Source organism: Onychostruthus taczanowskii, unplaced genomic scaffold (genome assembly GCF_017590055.1).
Source record: "Onychostruthus taczanowskii isolate IOZ18803 unplaced genomic scaffold, ASM1759005v1 scaffold63, whole genome shotgun sequence".
Lineage (NCBI taxonomy): Eukaryota > Metazoa > Chordata > Aves > Passeriformes > Passeridae > Onychostruthus > Onychostruthus taczanowskii.
Window position 1 is genome coordinate 1,123,618 of NW_024504012.1, and position 19,428 is coordinate 1,143,045.

Here is a 19,428-nt window from a genome sequence, read left to right on the forward strand (position 1 = left end):
TGGCTGGTCCTCACTGGGGCAGAGAGCAGCAGTGGCAACACTGAGCCTCGGCGATGGCAGCGGCTCTGTGATGACTCCAGTCTGTCACGTAAGGAATTTTATGTGCTCCTCATGCAAATCACCACAACAGATGTCAGATGATCTGTGCAAACTGGGGCTGGATTTTACATCTGGAAACGGAGACAGAGCGGCATCACCGCAGCTGGGATCAAGACAAAGGTGAGACTAAAGTCCAAGCCGACTGATCCCGCTCGGTGTGGGGGAATGAGGCAACCCTAGGCAGAGGAGCAGCTGTGAGCCTCTGCCCTAAAAAGACTCCATGTGCTGCAATGTTGCTACTGAGCTTTGAGGTTGTGCCTCAAATAGTGCACATTTCTTAGGACACAAATGGGAAAAGGGAAAAGAGAGGAGACCCCCATCTCCACTCCAGGGCATGGAGAGCCTCCTCAGAGTTTCCCACCAAAGCTGTACCAGGAGACAAGTCCAATGCACTGATAGGCACAAGCTACTTGCCGAGTGTCTCTGCCTAGCAGAGGTTTGGAGGACACAGAATGTACATGGAGAATCTCCTGTCCCCTGCTAGAAGTACACAAGTGATCACCTGGAGAAGCAGGGCTGGAAGACAGACAGTGGTGAGACCAGCGAGAGGAGGGGTGGGGCACGGTGTAAGGCGATGGCCATGAATTCCATACATGGGAGCTCTTGCTGATGTACATTTGAAAGTAACCCTGATTTCCAGATGAGGTCACAGCTCTGGTTGTTTGGAGGCCAGATGCTGTGAAACACCACTGCAGCACACGCAATCTCCCAGCCCAGCTTGCTAAACTGACTGGAAATATTTACATTACTGGGAAACCACGCAGACTAAAGCAGATGTTGAAGGACATGAGGAGAAGGGAACACATCTGGCTATCTCCACAAGCCTGGGACATTCTCAGGCAGCTGGAGGGGCTTCAGTGACCTGGAGAAGCCTGAAGAGAAGACATGGTGCTTACTCAGGTACAAAGAGACTATTTTAGACACGAAGAGCTCAGGAGAACCTCCTCCAAAAGCTGCTGTGGCAGCTCAGCACTGCCTGGGCACCAAAAACACTTGTGTCAGCCCCACACAACCACAGAAGTGAATCACAAGTGAGGAAATGCACAATTCAGACCTCAAGCCAGTCCTCTGCCTGCTGGGGACCACAAGTTGACAGAGCTCAGCACAGAGAGGTGCATTCGGCTCAAGCCAAAGTTCAGGAAAAGGCAGAAGCAGAATCCAATCTCCATCCCTCAAAGGTGTGTTGTTTTTCCAAGACCTTCTGCCTTTTTGCCTGTGGCATCAGTTATGAAGGAAAAAAGAGAATCACATCCCTTTGCCACTCTGCCTGAACATGAACACTCATGCCTCTAGCATGAACATGTCAGGGCAGACTCCAGAGACAGGATAGGGCTGATGGGATGGACAGCAGTGTTGAGTTGACAAGAGCCAACCACTTTCCACCTTGTCCTATGTTAACGGTCCTTGCACATGCACAGCACCCAGCAAAATAGAAACCCCACTGTGACACTCTGAGGTCTATCACCCATCATCATACAATGAGATCTGCTGAAGAGAAGCCTTCCTGGTGACCACTATCCATGAGGGACAAGCCTGCTGGTGGGCAGGCCTGCCTGCTTAGCCAGCTCAGCTCCCGAGCCTACCTGGGCCCCAGCTCATCCTCACAGCGCCAGGTGAACTCCCCAAAGCTCTCGTAGTGCTGGTTGTAGTGGTAGAGGACTCGGTGGAGGCTGGGGGAGCCCAGGTCCAGCAGGGTGTTGTAGGCTGTCTGCTGCTCCTTGCCACTCGTGTAGCCGTTGAAGAGGTTGTAGATCTTGTCTGCTATTTCTGGGCAGAAGGACAGGGGCTGTTCAGTGGGGTGCAAGGGAAGGCATGAATAAAGCCTGCCAGGGCTAAAGCTCAGTTCTAGGGGAGCCAGGACCAGAACCAAGATTTGTCCACTGAGTTATGATTTACATCACATCAGGACAAGGTCCCAACAGACTAGATGGCATTCCCTGGACTCAGTCCAGGTTAGCTTCCCACAGTTTGGTCTAATTAAGAAAAGAAATGGGTGATTCCATCAGGTAGCATTAGTGAAACACCATTTATTCACTTTTGTTTTCAGAGAGGACATGTGCCTCCTGCAGACCCCCACCTCAGCCCTCCGCACCACGTGGCAGCTCCTGGGCCACTATGGGTGAAGGAGATGTTACAGCCAGGACATGAGATGTGTACAGGAACATGCTGGAAGGGGAACTCCCTCTTGTCCCAAGCACCACAGTCCAGCAGCTCCCTCCATCTCACCTTGAGCTTTCACATCATCCACCACAGGGCAGGGCGTCTTGACTGTCACATCGCTTGACCTGGAACGTCTTCCTGTGTTGTCAACTCCCCAGAGTGTGAACCTGGATGAGAAGGGGAAAAAACAAAGCTCTGGGCTCCCAAGGCCACATGGAACTACAGGCAGCAGCAAACGGGATCAGGATGTCAGCAGTGCCACAGGCATGGCACAGGGCACTCACATGTAGGTGGTGTCGGGCTCCAGGCAGCGGATGATGAGGGAGATGGTGGAGGAGAGTCTGTCAGGCACTTGGGCTGGCATGGCACAGGGGGACTTGGCACCAGAGATGATGTCATCCACAAAGCTCAGCACTGTCTCTAGGGAGAGAGGGGAGGATGTGCCACAGGTGATGGCACAGGGACACCTGGGGCTGTGGAGAGCCTGTGCCTGCTGCCACACTGCCTGGTGCCAAGGGGAAACAAGGCTAACGCAGGAAGTTGGTGTGAAGTTGGACCCACTGTTCTTCCAGAAATGTTCATCCCTATGGTATGGAGCTGTCCCTTTCTGCAGCATGGTGGGCAGGAGAAGGGCTACTCTCTCTTCCACAGGTATTTGATTTTTTGCAGCATTCCCCTGCAAAAACAGAGGCTCTCTTCTAACATCTCCATCCCACTCTCCCTAGAGAAGCAGGGGAGTCCCCACTCACCTGTCTCCACCTTGGAGTGGTCCATCCTGTCGGTGACTTTCTCTTGACGGAGGAGGTAGTCCACAATCTGCACCCCAATGGGGGGCTCCGAGTGGCCCCACTCCAGTACCACCAATGTGCTGCTGGGCTCATGCACAGTGGAGAGACGCAGGCTGGGGGACAATTTTTGCATTACTTTCTTACAACAAAAGGGACTCAAAGCCATTAACTCACAGGAGACAGCAACCTCAGGAGAGAAATTACTCCCCCTCCCTTTCCCCTCTTGGTTCTGGGCATGTTGGTCCAAAGGACTCATTCCCTAGGGTTGCTTTACCAGGATGGATCCACAACCAGCCCTGCAATCCTCACCTGAACTCAGAAAAGACACTGCAACTCTGTACTCTCAATTCCCAGGTCACCCATCAGTTTGCAAACCTGCCCCACAAAGGCACACAGCCCCACCACCTCCTGCCACCACACTGCTGGCCGTCACCACCTCTTCACAGCCCCATCACACCAAAAAGCCAGGCTGGGCACCTACATTGGGTGCGGGAGGGGCGCACAGGTGGGCAGCCCGTCAGCCCCGAAGGCACTCGAGTCACAGCGGCACCAGTCCTCGATGACATCCCCACTGCCCGAGCACCACAGCAAGCTCATGGTGGCCTCCTGCAGCAGCTGGGAGAGAGGAGAAGGGGCAGGTGAGCCACCACTTGTGCCAGTGTTCATCCATCCCCCGGTGGGTTCAGCACAGTCCATCCACCCTGGAGAGCAGGGCTGGCCACGATGCTGTCTGGGCAAGCTGCCTCCAAAGACAGCCACAGCGCAGTCCTGCTCCCTCCTGCGCACCCCATCACCCCCGGCTCCTCACCCGCTGGGTCTGGTTGTTGGTGACCAGCTCGTAGAGGGGGGCTGCTTTGGTGACCTCCAGCAGGATGGGCTCGGCTGGCACGTCGGGGCCGGAGGTGACGTGGCAGAGCGGGCAGGAAGACGGGCAGCGCCCGCGGCTCTGGCACTCCATCCGGACGCCGGCTGCCACGCGCTTGGTGCCAGACTCGGAGAGGCTGGCGATGTACTCGGGGAATGTCAGCACCTTGGGGTCCCGCTCCCGCTCCTCTGACTCATCCGAGGGGGAGTTGCCTGGAGAAGGGGGGAAAAAGTGACACCAGGGTGGGCTCCAAGCCATTGTAACAGAATATGAGGGGGCCAGAGCTCTGCCTTCCACCCAGGAGAGAGGCAGTGCTTCTGAAGAGCCCCCTGTATCCTTCTGCTCTGTAGGGATTAAATACTTGTCTCCAGAGGACGAATCAGGACTAAAAAGCCCACCCTGGCCCCTGTGATTGCAGGTCCTCTGGTCTCCCCGTGCCTCAGTTTACCCAGCTCCATCCCCACACCTGGACTGGGACAGTCCACCCTTACAGCAGGGCCCCACGAGAGGGAGCCTCCTCCATGTGGCTGGGGACTCCTGGAGGAGCTGCCTGGGCACCTTCACGTCCCACTGAGTCCCCAACAAAGACCCCTGCAGGACCCCTCTGCTGCAAAAGCCCTCCTGGCCCTACGTAGCAGGAAATATTTTGGCACAAGAGGAACAGTCCTCGCACAGAAGTCAGAAAGGTAAAATCTGTAAAATCTCTGCCATGCCCTGGATAGCATCACCCTGCCATGGCGAGCCTTGCCATGAAGGGAAACGCTGCTTTTCACACAAAATCCCTGCCAAAGGATGTCCCTGGATTTATACAGAAGACAGAGGGGCTTAGAGGGACCATTGAAGATGGTTGGTGGGGTTGGAGGAAGCTGAGGGACAACCAGGCAAAGCCTCACCCCCAGGGCAAGCTCAAGCCATCCTTAGTGGTGACTCGGTATGGGCTGGCTGCTGTGGGGAGCCACCATGGACCACATCCACGACTGAACAGGAAAATCTCCCCATAGCAAGGATTTGTGGAGAAATGATGGGCCAGCAGTAGCCCATCCTTGAGACTCCTGCAAAGAAAACAAGGCTGCTAAAACAAAACCTGGGATACAAAAGTGTTGCTCTGCTCCCCCAGGAAGGTGGAGATGGATCACTTTAGGCTGGCTGTGAATTGCAGCTTAGTAGGCGCTGAGGAAAAGCAGAGGAGCCAGGGAATGATTTGTCTCTTGCAATTTCTCAATCGATATCCAGCGCCTGACGTTTGCAAACAAAAAGCAAAGGAAGGAAAGTGGCAGGTGCCAGAGTGAAACCTAAATGTGATACCGTGGGTGGAAAAAGGCTGCCAGACCTGAAAAGCCTCCAAGCACGAAAATCAAAGAGGAGGAAATTGCAGGAGAAAAAAAGAAGCACTTGCAATCAGGAGGTGCTACATCTGGAGACAGCCTACAGCCAAACAGCACCGGGTCTGTGAAGAAGTCCACGCTCCAGGAGACCTGAGCCCACAGGATCCAGACTCAGGCTTTGAAAGAAGCCCTTCCCACACAAGAGCCCTGGGGAGATAATAAATATCTCTGTGGCTGGGACATAGCAAGAGCAGCACCACAGGCTGGTGCCAATACTGAGAATTATGAAGCTTCATGATGGAAATGTTGTGTCTGTTGTGGCACCTGTGAGCTCCAAGCTCACACTGCCTGCACCTGGGAATTCCTGGGCAGCAGCAGCAAAGCAAGGTCATCTAAAAAGCAGCAGCTGTGCTCAGCATCCCCCATGCCCAGGCTTGGGAGCTGGCTCTTGTTTGCTGCCCAAGCCTGGATGCTGCCACCCACCATCCCCAGCACAGACAGGAAAACTCCTGCAGGCAGCTTTGCTGAGGCCAGCACAAGAGATCACAGAATAGTTTGGAATGGGAGGGACAATAAAGACCATCTCATTCCAGTCTCATGCCATGGGCAGGGACACTCTCCACTAGACCAAGCTACCACAGACCTGAGGACGGATGGCAGCAGGCAGGAGTTAGGCTGCCTCAGCTTTTGTAAAGCTGCCATTCAAAGTGGGCACGAGCTCTTCCCCAGGGGATCCATCACAGCTCACTGCAGCCAGGGCACTGGGGGGGATGCAGCAGTGCCACACGCCCTGGGCACCATGATGAACCTCCCAGCTCCTAACTGCTTCCCTGGCATTAAAAACATTCTCCCCACGAGAAGGAAACGCACTGGAGGGAGAAAAGTCTGGCTGCGGGATGCATGTGGAAGAGAGTAGCTATGGCAGAGACAAAAGGAAGGAAAGAATAAGATTAAAGACAACGGTGAAGTCCAGAATGAGGCAGGATGGCTAGGTGGGATTGTGCACTTGTCTTTCCCTGGGGCTGTGGGTATTGGTCTTTCGTTTTGTACCAGTGCCTGCTGCAATCCATGGGAATCCTTCAGGTGGCTTCAAAGGCTAGGAGAGCAGGGTGTGGGACAATGACATGGGATGCAGTCCTGACACAGGCTGGGCACCTTCCAAAATGCCAAAAGCAAACCCTGCTTCCCACTCCCACGGGGGGGCTATGAGTACCCTTCCCAAAGATAAGCTCCTACCTTTGCTGATGTCCTCATACTCCAGCCAGAGCTGCCTCTGGACCTGCCTGTTGGGATACCAGATGGAGCAGGACTCCTCAAAGCCGTACACTGCCTCTTGGATGTAGTGGTTGCCAAACTGGTCCAGCAGCGCCACAAAATCTCCACGGGAGGTGGCTCCATCCAGAGAGTGGAGTGCATTGCTGAAGGCTGGGAAGGAGATCGAGGAAATGCTGAGTTTCCAGTGCCCACCAAGCCCTTGCTATCCCCCTACGCACTCGTAATGCACAATCAGCCTTTGAGCCCATCACTGCCAGCGAGGGCTATGTCACCTCTTGCCCTCCTTTCTCCCCTTATTCCCCATGTCCCTGCACACTCACACTGGGAGATGGTCATCTGGTTGAGCCGGACATGGTACATGACAGACTGCACCTTCCAGTGCTGCAGGAGGGGGTACCCCGACACCTCGCTGAAGTTCACCATCCCTGCCAGAGAAAGGACACAGGCACTCAGTGCCACTGCTGAGCAACACCTCACCATGGGGGTGGCTGCAGCCCTTCGTGCCTTGGGCAACACAGACAAAGGTGGAAGAAGTCAGCAAAGAGAGTTCTGTACACACCACATGCCCCCAGGGAGGCTTTCAGAGCTGAGGGTCAGGTGGTCCCCAGCAATTAAAACGACGGCTTTGAAGGAAAACACATAGGCTTGTTTCATTTTGCCGTCCGGGGCTCTGCACTGGAAGATAATGAGCCTCCTCCTGCACCCCCTCCTGCTTCCTTCCCAGTGCCCACTCCCAAGGCATGCCCAGGTGTGCTAATTATGTCACTAATGAGAGCTGTGCTGTTTAATGAGCTGTTTGCAGGCCTGGGAACGGTCACCGTCATGCCACATGTGCCCAAGTGCGACCGGCCGAGAGGCCCTGGGTCCCCTTGGGCTGGGACTGAGCTGAGTGGGCAGCAGATGGACAGGGAAATCACTTGCCTGTTGATGCTAATGTTCCCCCAGGACATTATGGCAATGCTGGGGCTGAAGAGGACCCGGGGTTTGTCCTTCTGCTTCAAAGACATCCCGTTCTTCAGCCACTTAGCTGTGAGTTACAGAAGCCAGGAATTCATGGAGACCTGGGCTGGGCGGCCACTTACTCCTGCCCAAGGCACAAGGCAGCTCAGCTTCTATGAGCAGAGGGACAGAGAGGCCACAGAGCCTCAGACAAAGCCCCAGCAAGGGAACTGAAGGGTGCTCATGGCTCTGAATGTGGTGGCCAGAGCACCCCCAGAGTGCCACAGCAGGATGCTGGGACAGGCCCCTCCTCCCTCGCAGCAGCAGTGCTGCACAGCCAGCACATCATGCCAAACTCTGCTGCCAACAGACACCCAGCAGGAGTTCAGGAGGACAACAGTGGGCATCCCCCCCTCTGTAAGAAGACCTGAAGACAGAGTATAAGCAGGATAAGATCCTTTGCCTTCAGCGCCTCTCTCTTCAGCGCTGGCTGCTGCCGACAGCTTCAAAGCCTTGCTCTCTTCCCTGCGAAGTGTTTATGCAAAAACAGCCCTTCCTTACTCAGCAGCTCTGCCTCTGTGTATTCACAGCGATACCCAAGCTTCTGACAAGCAGAGAATATTTTACTACTTTTCCTTTTTTCCCTTTTTTTTTTCCCTCAATCAGCCCACAAAGCCAGCAGACAGTGGGAAATGAATAGGATCATTTACTGGCTTTTACCTCCCCAGCATAATTGCCAGTGAAATCCCAGTCCCACTGACACTGCTGTGATGCTGAGGCTGTGCTGGCAGTGCCTTCCTTACATCCATGTAGCCATGTGACAGGCAGCAGAGCCCCCTTGGGAGGCAGGTGTCCTCCAGCACCTCCAGGCAGGGTTGAGCATTCCTAGGGAAGCAAGAGTGACCCACCCATTCAGCTCTCTGGGGGAAGCTCAGCCCCCCAAGACCCACCAGCACCCTCCTCCCTGCTGAATCTGCCTGCACCTTCACAGCCATGCACCCTGTCAGGGCAACCAGCATCCACCAGACCCTGGATACAGTCCATGGGTGCTCCCCAAAATCCTCCTGGAAGCTCTGCCAGACAAAGGGAATGCACAAGGTCTCCTATGAGACAAAAACACCTTACTAGCCTTACATCCTGTGATTAGTAGCTCCTCAATGTCAGAGCCATTTCAGTCAACAGTGTTGCAGTAAGGTAGAAAAATCATAGAGAAAGGCTTCATAAAATCAAACCTGCTCTCCTGAAATCAGTGGCTGGCCTTGTCAAGCTAGCACTTTGCAAGTTCCCATGTGAAAGCAATCCAGGTGTGAGCAGCTCGTTAGCATAACAAACTATTCCTGGGTTAAAAAAACAACTAGCACCTGTATAAACTGGATTTACACTGTTAGATAGAAAAATGAAAAGTATCTTAAACAACTGTCCCTGCACATAGACACCAAGAGTTTGAGTGACCAATCAATACAGGACTAACCAATAAAAGTAATTGGCAAGAAAACTACTGACCAATTGTAGTCCTACACGAGATCTGTAAAACTGTATAAAAAAGAGTTATGTGAATAAAGAATGGCTTTTTTCCACCATGAAGAAAATGGAGTCCCAAGTGATTTATTCCCATAAACAGCAACAAATACCAAGGAAAATGAAGGCTATTTATGAGTACTGGCAACTTGGAAAAAAGGAAAATCCTTGAAGGCTGTCTAGGAACCCATGATAACCTATCACTCATGGCCCATGATGCTCTGGTATGGCAAACCAAAACATTTAGGTTTGTTGGCTCTGGGTTTTGAATGCTTCATTATATCAGAAAAAAAATCAAAGGTAGTTGGAAAAGCTTTTGCCTTAAAAAAAAAAAAAAAAAAAAAAAGAAAAAAAATCCTTTTGCAAATGCCCCAAATATTTGACGGATGCTTGAGCTTTTACACTCCACAATTAATTTACAGCCTTTGCCTTTCCTTCATTTTTAATGCCTTCCTCTTACTGGGAAAAGGAACCAACCCTCAGCTGCTGATTCCTTTATGTGCAGCTGAGCACTGGGTGCTAAAGCCAGACTAGATATATCCCTCAGCAGATCTATCCTGTGGGAGCTAAGGGTGCTGAAGCTGGACAGGCTGACAGCTGCCTCAGTGGGAGAGACGTGGATCCAGCTGGACTCACTCACCAGTGAGGAACTCAGGGTCGGGCGTGGGGTCAGAGAGCTCCTCCTGGCACTGGTTCTCCAAGGGCACTGTGGCCACCACCAGCCCATCCGGCAGCTGCTGCTCCAGGCCCCGGGCAAAGTTGTTCTGCCTGGAAGTTAATTGAAGAGAGAAGAGCAAGGCTGGAGGGCAGCAGAAATGACTGCCAGCAAGTGACCCATCCCAAAAAAACACCTGGCACTTCTCCTTTCCTCCAGGAACAGATTAAAAAGATGTCTACTCTTGATGGAAAGTGTCAGATCCATGGATGGACCAGGAAGTCTGCTACAGTCCAGCCCCAGGCTCCTTCCCACGCCTTCCTCTTGGAGAGAATGGTGAGGTCTGACCCTGCTGGGGTCCCCGCCCCACGTCTGCAACTCACCTGAACGTGCCTTTGAGCACCTGCCCTGGTGCCACCTCCTTGGAGTGGTTGTTGTAGCCGTAGAAGAGCTCCCCGAAGAGCGTCTGGTTCATGGGCAGCTCGCGGGGCTCGCCGCAGTCCCCCGCCTCGGGGCACGACTCCGAGATCAGCTGGCACGAGCGCCCATCCGCGCCCAGCTTGTAGTCCTCAATGCACCTGGGGAGCCAGCACGGGGTCTGCTGTCAGCTGCAGCCCCCCAGCACCGGGGACAGACGCAAGAACAAAGAGGACCCCCTCCATCCCAACCCGACAAGCTCAGGGCGGCAGCAGCAATGGACAGCAGCGCTTTGGGGGTGTCCCCGTGGCCAGGGAGGTGACGATGGGTCACTCACCCACAGAACATGAGGATGTTGTAGAGCAGGGGGTCTTCGGGCAGGGGGACCATCTGCTGCAGGCACAGCTGCTCGCAGCCCCCGTTGAAGCCGTCGGAGCAGTCCACGCCGACGTGACGGTCATAGCAGCCTGTGCCGTCCTTCATGGGGCTCAGTCCCGTCGGGCACTGGTGGGGTGGGAGAAGGAGGAGGTGAAAACCCATGGGAAGGTGTCTGTCTCTGGGGCTGAGGTGGAGGGCAGGGCTCCAGCGTTGCTCTTCACCAGAAACTGCAGCCTGAGCAGTCCTCAGGGGCTGCAGGAAGGACAGCAGCACCATCCACAGCTGCAGGTATTCCTCCTGCACCAAAGCCTCTCTGCAGCCCTCAGGAGTGTATTCCCTGAAGTGGGAGCCCCCCAAGCCATCCCCTACCAAGGCAATGTGCTAGTATCAACCCCACTCTGCAGCAACCCAGCTCCAGGGACTGACAAAGCGGTGCTGCCCTTTCCACACCCACTTTCTGCCCCACACTCACAGCCTCTTCACCCCAATGCCCAGGTCTGGTGACACTGCAGCAGGGCACCCCAGCCCCACAGACCCCTGTTTTGGGGCAGAGCAGCTGTGGTGGTGACAGGGCACACACATGAGTGATCTGGAGCCTCTCACAGAGCCAACCAACAGATGGACTCTTATTGCCTCGTGTGTGTGTGTGTGCCCAGCAACAGAGGAGATACCAGCCCAAAAACATCTTCCTGCTACAAAATCAACCTCAAAATATCCACCCCGCAGTGACAGTAAGGGAGGAAGAATTCCCTTTGTGGCCTCCCCTTCCTCGCTCCCACCAAGGGGGATCCCAGGTCCCGGGGTCACGCACCACACAGCCCGTGGAGTCCAGCTTGCGGTCCGAGATGCAGCGGAAGTTCTTGCTGCAGCCCCCGTTGTCCCGGGAGCAGTCGCGGACGGGGCCGAAGGAGTCAAGAAGGACCTCCAGGCTGTCGAAGGAGGACGAGGTCATCAGCTCTTCCCTGTCAGGAGGAAGAGGAGATGTGTCACTGCTTCCACAAGGTGTTGTGGATGCGTGCATGACCGTGGCTGCTGCGGGGGTTTCTCCAGAGCTCAGGCTTTCCTCGGGCTGACGGTGAACTGGATGGCAGCCAAGCCTTTAGAAGGATGCAGGAGGTACTGAGATGAGGAGGAATACTGCCAAAGGCTTGGCTTTGCAGGACTAAAGAGGGGCAGGTGAATGGTTGTACTAATCTCCACCTGCAAAACGTGGGATGGGGATGCCAGCTCTGTTTGCTGAAGCCCCTCCTGAGCTCCCTCACCCTGCCATGGCACCTACCTGACCTCCACTGCATCCTCCATCACCGTCATGTCAGTCTTGCACTTGGCTGAGGGGTTGATGGCCAGCTCAGCTGGTGGGATGACGAAGCTCTTGCTCAGGGGCAGCCACATGCCCTCCCCCAAGGTGTAGGTGAACCTGCCAGGGAGAGCAGCAAAGGCTGGCACAGAGGGAAAAGCTGACCCTGGAAGGTTGTCTCCACCCAAATCCAAGCCCTTGAGCCTCCCTGCTCATCCTTCAAGGATGTCAGCCCAAACTAAGGTGTGGGCAGGGTAAAATGGGGTGGCTCCTCCAAACACACCGAATGATTCCCAAAAATTGCACGTAACTTAAAAAAAAAGGCACTTCCATTTTCCATAGAAACCATCCTCCAGAGACTAAAATTCACTCTCACCACAGACAGAGAGGAGGAACTGATTGCTGGGTATCCAGCACCCACATGAAGCTGCAGGGGGATCTTCCCAGCCATGCTCACATGTCCCCAGGAGGTGGCACAGGATAGCTGTGCTCAGCCCTGCCAGCTGGGCTACCTGCATGCCCTGAGTCGTATTTAAGCCCCAAAATGTGCTGAGCATGTTGCCTTCACCACTTACCGAAAAATCTTGTCAGAAGGCTGCTCGCCCAGCACCAAGTCAAAGCCACGCTGGAAGATGGTGTACGGCCAGGGCCTGGAAAAGAAACCCAGGAGCATCACACCAGCATCATGTCCTCACAGCTGCTCACAGCCCAAAATGCTTCCCCTGCTCAGCCCTCAGCTCACATGCAGGAGGGTCCTAGGGTAGGGTGACCCCGAGGATAGCCAGGACAACACAATAAAACAGCATCAGATCCAAGATCTTAATTTTGGGGTCCCTACAACATCAGATTCTCGTTCCAGCTCCCTGCCAATAGGCCAGTGGCGTGTTGTATCTGTTATTTTGGGGTTGGATGCACTCCAGCCATCCTCACATCCCTTCATGTTTGGTACCACCTGCCTGGTTCTGTTTCAGGGATTTGTATCACAGCTATTGAATTGCAAAAAGAAAACCAAGCCACAGCTGGACCCTTTCTCTCTGAGGCTTTTGCCAGGCAGCACATCAAGCCTGGGACCCCATTTTCAGCACCTGCCTTATTACCACCCTTGTGTTTCACTATTCCAGGAGGGGGAGCTTTGCAAAGTGGGCTGGAAGACAAGGTGGAAGCGTGGAGCCAAGCAGGAGGCTGGAGAGCTGGTTGTAGATAGCACAGGGTGGTGAGTGATGAGCCACTAAGATTTGGAGGGTGGTGCCTTTCAGTGGGACACCCATGGCCACAACACCTTTGGGACATGAACCCCCAGCAGCACAGCCCTGCTGGCAGACCACCACTTGCAGAGTGAGGCAGACAAGAGACCCAGTCATGGTGAGCCTTGAATCAGGCAACATGAACCCAACTCCAAAACCCTAAAACTCAAAATCCCCTTTGGAAGAGCTCAGAGCTGGGGAGAGGAGATTTTCCATCCCACTGCATCACTGCTGCTAAAATTCAGAGTCAAGAGCGTCAGGTGCCGGTGACAAGCGCAGGGATTTTCTCTCGAGGCAATTACAGCTCTCCTGCACAAGCAGTTTAATTTCTAATCTGAAGTTATTTCAGCAAGGACAAAAATAATAATAATACAAAAATCCTGACTGCAGGATTACAGCATTCCTTTGCTGGGATACAATGCTGTTTTCCTGTCCGGTCAACTGGGAGCTGGGGATTACATTCAGCCCACAATCGGATTGCCTTGAATGAGGTCAGCCTCATCCAGAAAGAGATGTGCTCCTTGTGTCTCGCCAACACCTTGAATGCTTCACTCCCCCAGCTTCCAGTGCTCCTGCAGATGGGTTTTATTCTTGCTTCTGAGGAGCACATCAGGCTGGGAACAAAGGCAGAGGCTGTATAGAAGCGAGGCATTGTTCCTCAGCAGCTCAGGTGGAAAAGTGGCTGTGGAGAGCTGCTCTTGGCTTGCAGCAGAGCTCAGCGCTGGGGCAGGTGCTGTAAATGCACAGGGACTGCCAGACCTCTGCCTGGTGGCACACGTGTGAGCCCATGGATGACAACACACCCAGGACATGGAGCCGTGTATTTGGACCCAGCTGGGAGATTGAAATCAGCACCCAAGCCATGTTGTGTCCACCCAGGATGCAATTTCCAAATGTGGCTAAAATTCCTGTGATCATAGAGTCCCAGAATAGGCAGGGTTGAGAGCAACTTTAAAGATAATCTCATTCTACCCCTCTTCCACTGTTTCAGGCTGCTCCAAGCTCCATTCAGCCTGGCCTTGAACACTTCCAGGGATGGGGCTGCCACAGCTTCTCTGGGCAACTTGTGCCAGGGCCTGCCCACCCTCCTAGTGAAGAATTTCAGAATTTCATCCTAATATCTAATCAAACCTGCCCTCTGTCAGTTTGAACCCATTACCCTGGTCTTAATGCTACATGCCCTTGTAAAAAGTGACAATGCCTTTGATCCAGGGAAAAAGTTTCTGTGCTCCAGGAAAGGAGATGTGTGGCATCTCCTCAGCCTGCCACACTTTTCCCTTGCTTGGGGTCAAAAAAAGCCCCTTAAATGCAATGTTCAGCCTTTAGCTACATCCCTACATGGCAAGGGAGAGTCAGGGTTGCATGGCCTTCAGAGGTCACAAAGAGAAGTGGGAATGATCAGCAGCTCTGCAGCTGATCAGGCTGGATTAAATGGGCCAGAAAAGACAGCTCTCAGCTTCTTGCAAGCCTTGGCACTCAGGTAGGCACCTGAAACAACAAAATGGGGAATTACCAGGGCACCTGAGAACCAGCAAATTCCCCACACTCAGCCAGCAAGTTCCTAAGGCCAAAGTGCTGCCAGTGCATCCCCAGGATAATCTTAAGCCTCTCAGCTTTTCTAGATGGACCATTATCTGGACGCTTTGCTCCACATCTGGGCTTGAGTGGAAGCTCACAAAACACCTGCTAAGCCCTCCAAACCTGGCACTGCTGGCAATGCTTTGAACCAGCCCAACAGGGCCCTGGCCATGCTCAAATTGCAGCCCCCAGGGAGGAGGCCAGACCGACTGCTAGCATCAAGAACTGTGCTCCAGCTTGTCCCCAGTGCCTGCAAAACTCTTCCAGACAAGATGGTGGGATGAGGAATAAGCCCAGAGCTGGCAGGATGTGACCACCATGAGCTAACCTGGAGCAGCTGGTTTGAGGAGAGCTGGCAAGAGGCTGGAGGGGCTGCAGGAGAGGGGCTCTGCAGAAGGCACAAGAAGTTGCTGCAGGGGAGTGTGACTGAAACGTCACTGGAGGAGAAAGTGGTTGGCTGGTGCACGCTGGAATAGGTGGCTTCCCCTCTGGTGCCCTGACCTGCTGTGCTTTTCAGGCTTTCCAACCAGTGCACGGCACAAGGATGAACAGACCAGAGCATCCCCATAGCACCTGCACCCCAGAACCCCAGCGTGGGGACCCCTGAAGGCCCTGATGGCAGAGCAGGTGCCACCTGAGCATCCAGTGCCATCTCCAGTGGCAATGCCCATGGCAGCTCCTCCCCACCTTCACTCTGCTGTGCAGCAGCTCCGCTCGGGTTTCAGCTGCCCACGCCTCTCCCCTTCCCAGCCCACCCCATCTGAAAGAACCAGGAGATTTTTATCAGGCTGTCCTTCAGCTTGCAAAGCACAGGCACACAGCAGGGGATGGAGAGAGGCAAGGGGGGGAAAAAAATATAGAAAAAGGGGTGCGGGGTGAAAAAGAAGAGAGAAAAATAAAGACTTTCAGCAGGAAAAGTGCTGTATTTGTCACTCCAGTGTGTCCCTCGCTCTTCTGTGGGATGGGGATGGGATAAGAGGAGCAGGTGCACTGCCAGGATGGGGATATCTGTTTGCAGAAGAGGAGGGATGGGGAGGGGAGCTGGGTGAGCACTAATTCGGGTCCTGTGCTGGAAAAAAAACATCTACAAGGCTGCGGGTGGGGCAGCAAGACTGGGGTGGGACAGCTTCCCAACAGTTACAGCAGGATGAGAGCACCCAGCCTGGCATGTTCACCATATCACCTTAAACTGCCTTAAAACCTCCCCAGGCCACGGTGAAGCTCATCACAAGTTGAAAGAGGACATTGAAAAAGACTCCTCAAATGCAGAGCACCTTAAATCTCGAAGGGGGAGGCTGAAAAGTGCACCATGGGGAGGGGAAAGACACGATGGATCTAAGAGCAGGGATGAAAAAGTACAAATGCAGGCCGGTAACAGTTTATTAAGTAAAGACAGAATGCGCTGATTTGATTTTTGGCCAAGTTATACCACAAAAAGAATGGCAGAAACTTGGTCTGATGAGCAAAGATGAAGCTAAAGATGAAGCTTGGCTGGTAAGATTGCTAGAAACTGCATCCTACTCAGGGAACATTAGAGTAAGAGTCGAAAAGCAGCTAATTAACAATGCATATCAAAGCAGGGAGACAGACTGAGCACACAAACAGCACCAGACAGATTTGTTTAAAACAGGCGAAGAGCAGCACACACACACACCAAAAAAAAAAAAAAAAAAAAAAAAAAAAAAAAAGAAGGTAAAAAAATTTATTGATCAAAAAGATCTGAGTTTTTGAAAAAACTGAAGATTTAGGGTCTGGACACGTTGGGTAAAAGATGCAGTGTGGAGGCGTGGATCTCAGTCTGGTACCCAAAATACACACAACACAAAAAGCTTCTCACTGCCATCACCAATGAAGTACAAAGATGAGCTCGCCTTCATGAGCAAAATTAGATGCTACTGAGTGAGCAGACACCGAGTCAACTTGTCATCACTGTAAATAAAAACAAACCAGCGGCAAAACTATCTAAAACAAAGGCTTGAAATGAGTTTTCAGATAAAAAGGCCACCCAGGGAAAACAGAAGAGGTCAGGTGCAGAACACATCACTCCCAAGTTTGCCAAGGGATTTGACAAATCCTGCTTTGTTGACCAAGCACCAGCGTGGTTTCTCTGGGGACTGACCCGTGGCAGCAGAACATCACTTCAATATTGGAGGGTTCAGAGCATGTTGGACAAACAGCAGTCAGAAATGTTTCAGGCACAGCTGATCTCACCTTGAGATGGGGAGAGAGCAGAATATTTGCAGGCATCTCTTTCAGGTGAGCCTAGAACTGGGAGTGAGCTGATGAGCCCAAGAAAAGACAGAACAGCTCTCAACCTCTACCCCAAAAAACATAAATACCAGATTACAGCTACAAGTTATTCAGGTAAACAGGCTCTGACAAGATGGTTTTCCCAGACTAAGGAGACTTCATCACTGTCATGACCTTGTGGAGGCCAAAGGTTCATGCAAAAGGACCTCCACCATCACAAGCCCTCCCCGGCAGAGCTGCACTAAGCAGCACCTGGACATCAGGAACAGACAGCAGAAAAGGAAAACCACTCCCATTAAACACCAAGCTGCCCTTGGCATCACAATGCTTAATGTGAACATGCTTTCAGGAGCCCCTAAAAATAGTGGAAGTTGCAGGTAGGGATGGTCAAGTGTGGTTTCAGCTGCTACCATTTTATGAAACAAGAATCTGACAAGTTCAGTGAAGAAACACAAAATGACCCCAGTTTCAAGAGGCTTGAGAGAGTTTTCTGAGGATGGTGACAGCTGCAGCATTGGAACCTTCTCGAGAGCCCAGAGCAGGACAGAAGGACTCTGACAGCCCCACCGTGGTCTAGGGCTGTGTGGCACCTTGGGGAAAAAGAGAACTGCCAGGTTTCTCTGCCTCAAACAGAAAAATATTTTGGAAATGCTGCACATATTTAGTCATAGCCAACTCTGGTATAGAAGAAGAAACACAAGACAAGATGTACCGTAGCCAGGTAGGAATCCTGTTGCAGGAGAAAAGGCAGAGAAAAGGCTCCTGTGGGAGCCTGAGGCTGGAGATAGGTCTAAAAAAGCAGCCCCAAATCCCCCAGAGGAACAGGGGAGGTCCTGAGCACCTTTCAGGTGGGCATTGCTGAGACCCAAGCTGGGTCAGGAGATGCAAACAGGTCCGGGCTTTAGGAATGTATTGGTCTTTCTTGCCCTTGGCTCTGCTCCTGCTTGTTACATCTATTTTTTTTTTCCCAGTCTACCTGAAAGCAGCATCTTTTTCTCCACTTTGCCTTCAGAAAGTGAAGCAGCTAAATCAGGAAAAAGCTGGAGAAGAGCAGTGTGCATGGAAGAAAAGTGTGAATCTGCAGACCCACACTCAGGGGCAAAGGAAAAGCAGAGGCTCAGGAAGCAAATGTTTCTCCATAGCACTTATCCTCTTTTATTAGTAGACTCGATGGACAAAGTTATTTGCCAATTTGCTTTTTGCAAGGTGTTGAGCTCTACACACTGCTCAGATGGAGGCAGAGGCTGGCACAAAACCATATGTGGCCACGGGTGGCTGTGGGCTCTTTCCAGCCCACTGTGAGACACTCCTAAACACAGCACCTCCCAAAAGAGGCAGGGGAAAAACCCCCCACACACCCCAGCCCACCACTCAATGCCTCTTATGAGATGGCACAGAGGAGCTGGGGACATTCCTCTTGGCCCCTGGGGACAGGCAGGACAAGGAGCTGCATTGTCCCACCCCAGCAGAGGTTTGGGGACCACCAGCACAGCCCAGAGCACATCCCCAGCGCGGGGCCATCGCCCTGGCTCACCCACAGCAGCAGCTTGTCTGACACAGCCGGTGCTCCACGCTGCCTTCAGCTGTTAAACTGCCTTAAAAATGATAAAAACTAGAGAGGGGGCTGGAGATGGAGCAGCAGTGCTCTCCCCAGGGCCCCTGTTCAAAGGGACGCAGCGGGGCAGTGCTGGCACCGACAGCCCCCAGCGCAGCGACACGGCAGGGGGGACGCCAAGCCCAGCCTTTGATGATTTCTCTCTTCCCACTGTGAAGACTAATCACTTCAGAGAGGGCATCCTGACACGTGCAGGGACAGCACGGATTCAGCTGCCATGTAATGAGATAAGGGGGGGTAAAAAAGGGTTTGGTGCTGATGCACGTGGGACCTCTGAATCTGGGGATGTTTGGCTTTCTGCACACCACCTCCAGCCACTCCTGGGAGGCCCCAGCTGCACGTCACAGACCCACAGGTGTTGAGGGACAGATGGAGCATCCCCTTGAGGGTCACAGAGAGATGGGAACTTTTGGAATCCACCACCGAATTGGTGCTGAAACATCAGAAAAATTTCCTTTACCACCTCCAGGTGTGTAAAGCTTGGAGCAGATGGTGACTCCTCTCTTCCCTCAGCCACAGTATCAAAGCATTTAATTTTTCCAGTTTTCAATGGGGACCTCAGCCCTACCTCAGCCCTCCTCTGATGCCTCATACACCCAAAACCAAAGCCCCACAAGGGGCAGGATGCCCAAGATAGTGCACACAAGGGTGGGAGGAACAGCCTCGATCTTCTCCAGGGGGTGTTTACTCTGAAACGTGACAATGGCCTCTTGTAGATCATTCCTGATTGTTTTAAAGAACAGAAATCCTCGCCTCCAGCAGACCTGCTGCAGAGCCCAGCCGTGTGCTGACCTTACAATTCACTGAGGTGCCTCTAACCCTGCCATCCAAGAAGTCACCACAGCTGTGGTGAGGATCTGTGGAAGCCCAGCAGCTCGTGTGAGGACACTCCAAGCCTGGGCACTCACCCCTGGTTCGTTCCCCACTCGTTCCGGATGCAGAGGTGCTTGTGCACGGGGTCCTTCATGTACCCTTCATAGCAGAGACATTCCCCTGTGGAGACAGGGACATCAGGGACATGGGAG

General features: G+C 53.1%; 1 protein-coding gene across 1 annotated transcript in view; it reads right to left on the minus strand.

Annotated features, from left to right (window-relative positions):
* Positions 1-1,678: 1,678 nt before the first annotated feature.
* Positions 1,679-19,428, minus strand: part of ASTN1 (astrotactin 1) — a 45,416-nt gene continuing 27,666 nt past the window's right edge. The window contains exons 8-22 of the mRNA XM_041420076.1: positions 19,312-19,396; positions 12,292-12,366; positions 11,699-11,836; positions 11,231-11,381; positions 10,379-10,545; positions 10,008-10,202; positions 9,610-9,737; positions 6,833-6,937; positions 6,474-6,662; positions 3,856-4,124; positions 3,529-3,662; positions 3,009-3,160; positions 2,544-2,679; positions 2,326-2,426; positions 1,679-1,866 (exon numbers count right to left, since the gene is read on the minus strand). Coding sequence (XP_041276010.1) covers positions 1,679-1,866; positions 2,326-2,426; positions 2,544-2,679; positions 3,009-3,160; positions 3,529-3,662; positions 3,856-4,124; positions 6,474-6,662; positions 6,833-6,937; positions 9,610-9,737; positions 10,008-10,202; positions 10,379-10,545; positions 11,231-11,381; positions 11,699-11,836; positions 12,292-12,366; positions 19,312-19,396 — 2,213 coding nt within the window. The remainder of the gene's footprint in view (positions 1,867-2,325; positions 2,427-2,543; positions 2,680-3,008; positions 3,161-3,528; positions 3,663-3,855; positions 4,125-6,473; positions 6,663-6,832; positions 6,938-9,609; positions 9,738-10,007; positions 10,203-10,378; positions 10,546-11,230; positions 11,382-11,698; positions 11,837-12,291; positions 12,367-19,311; positions 19,397-19,428) is intronic.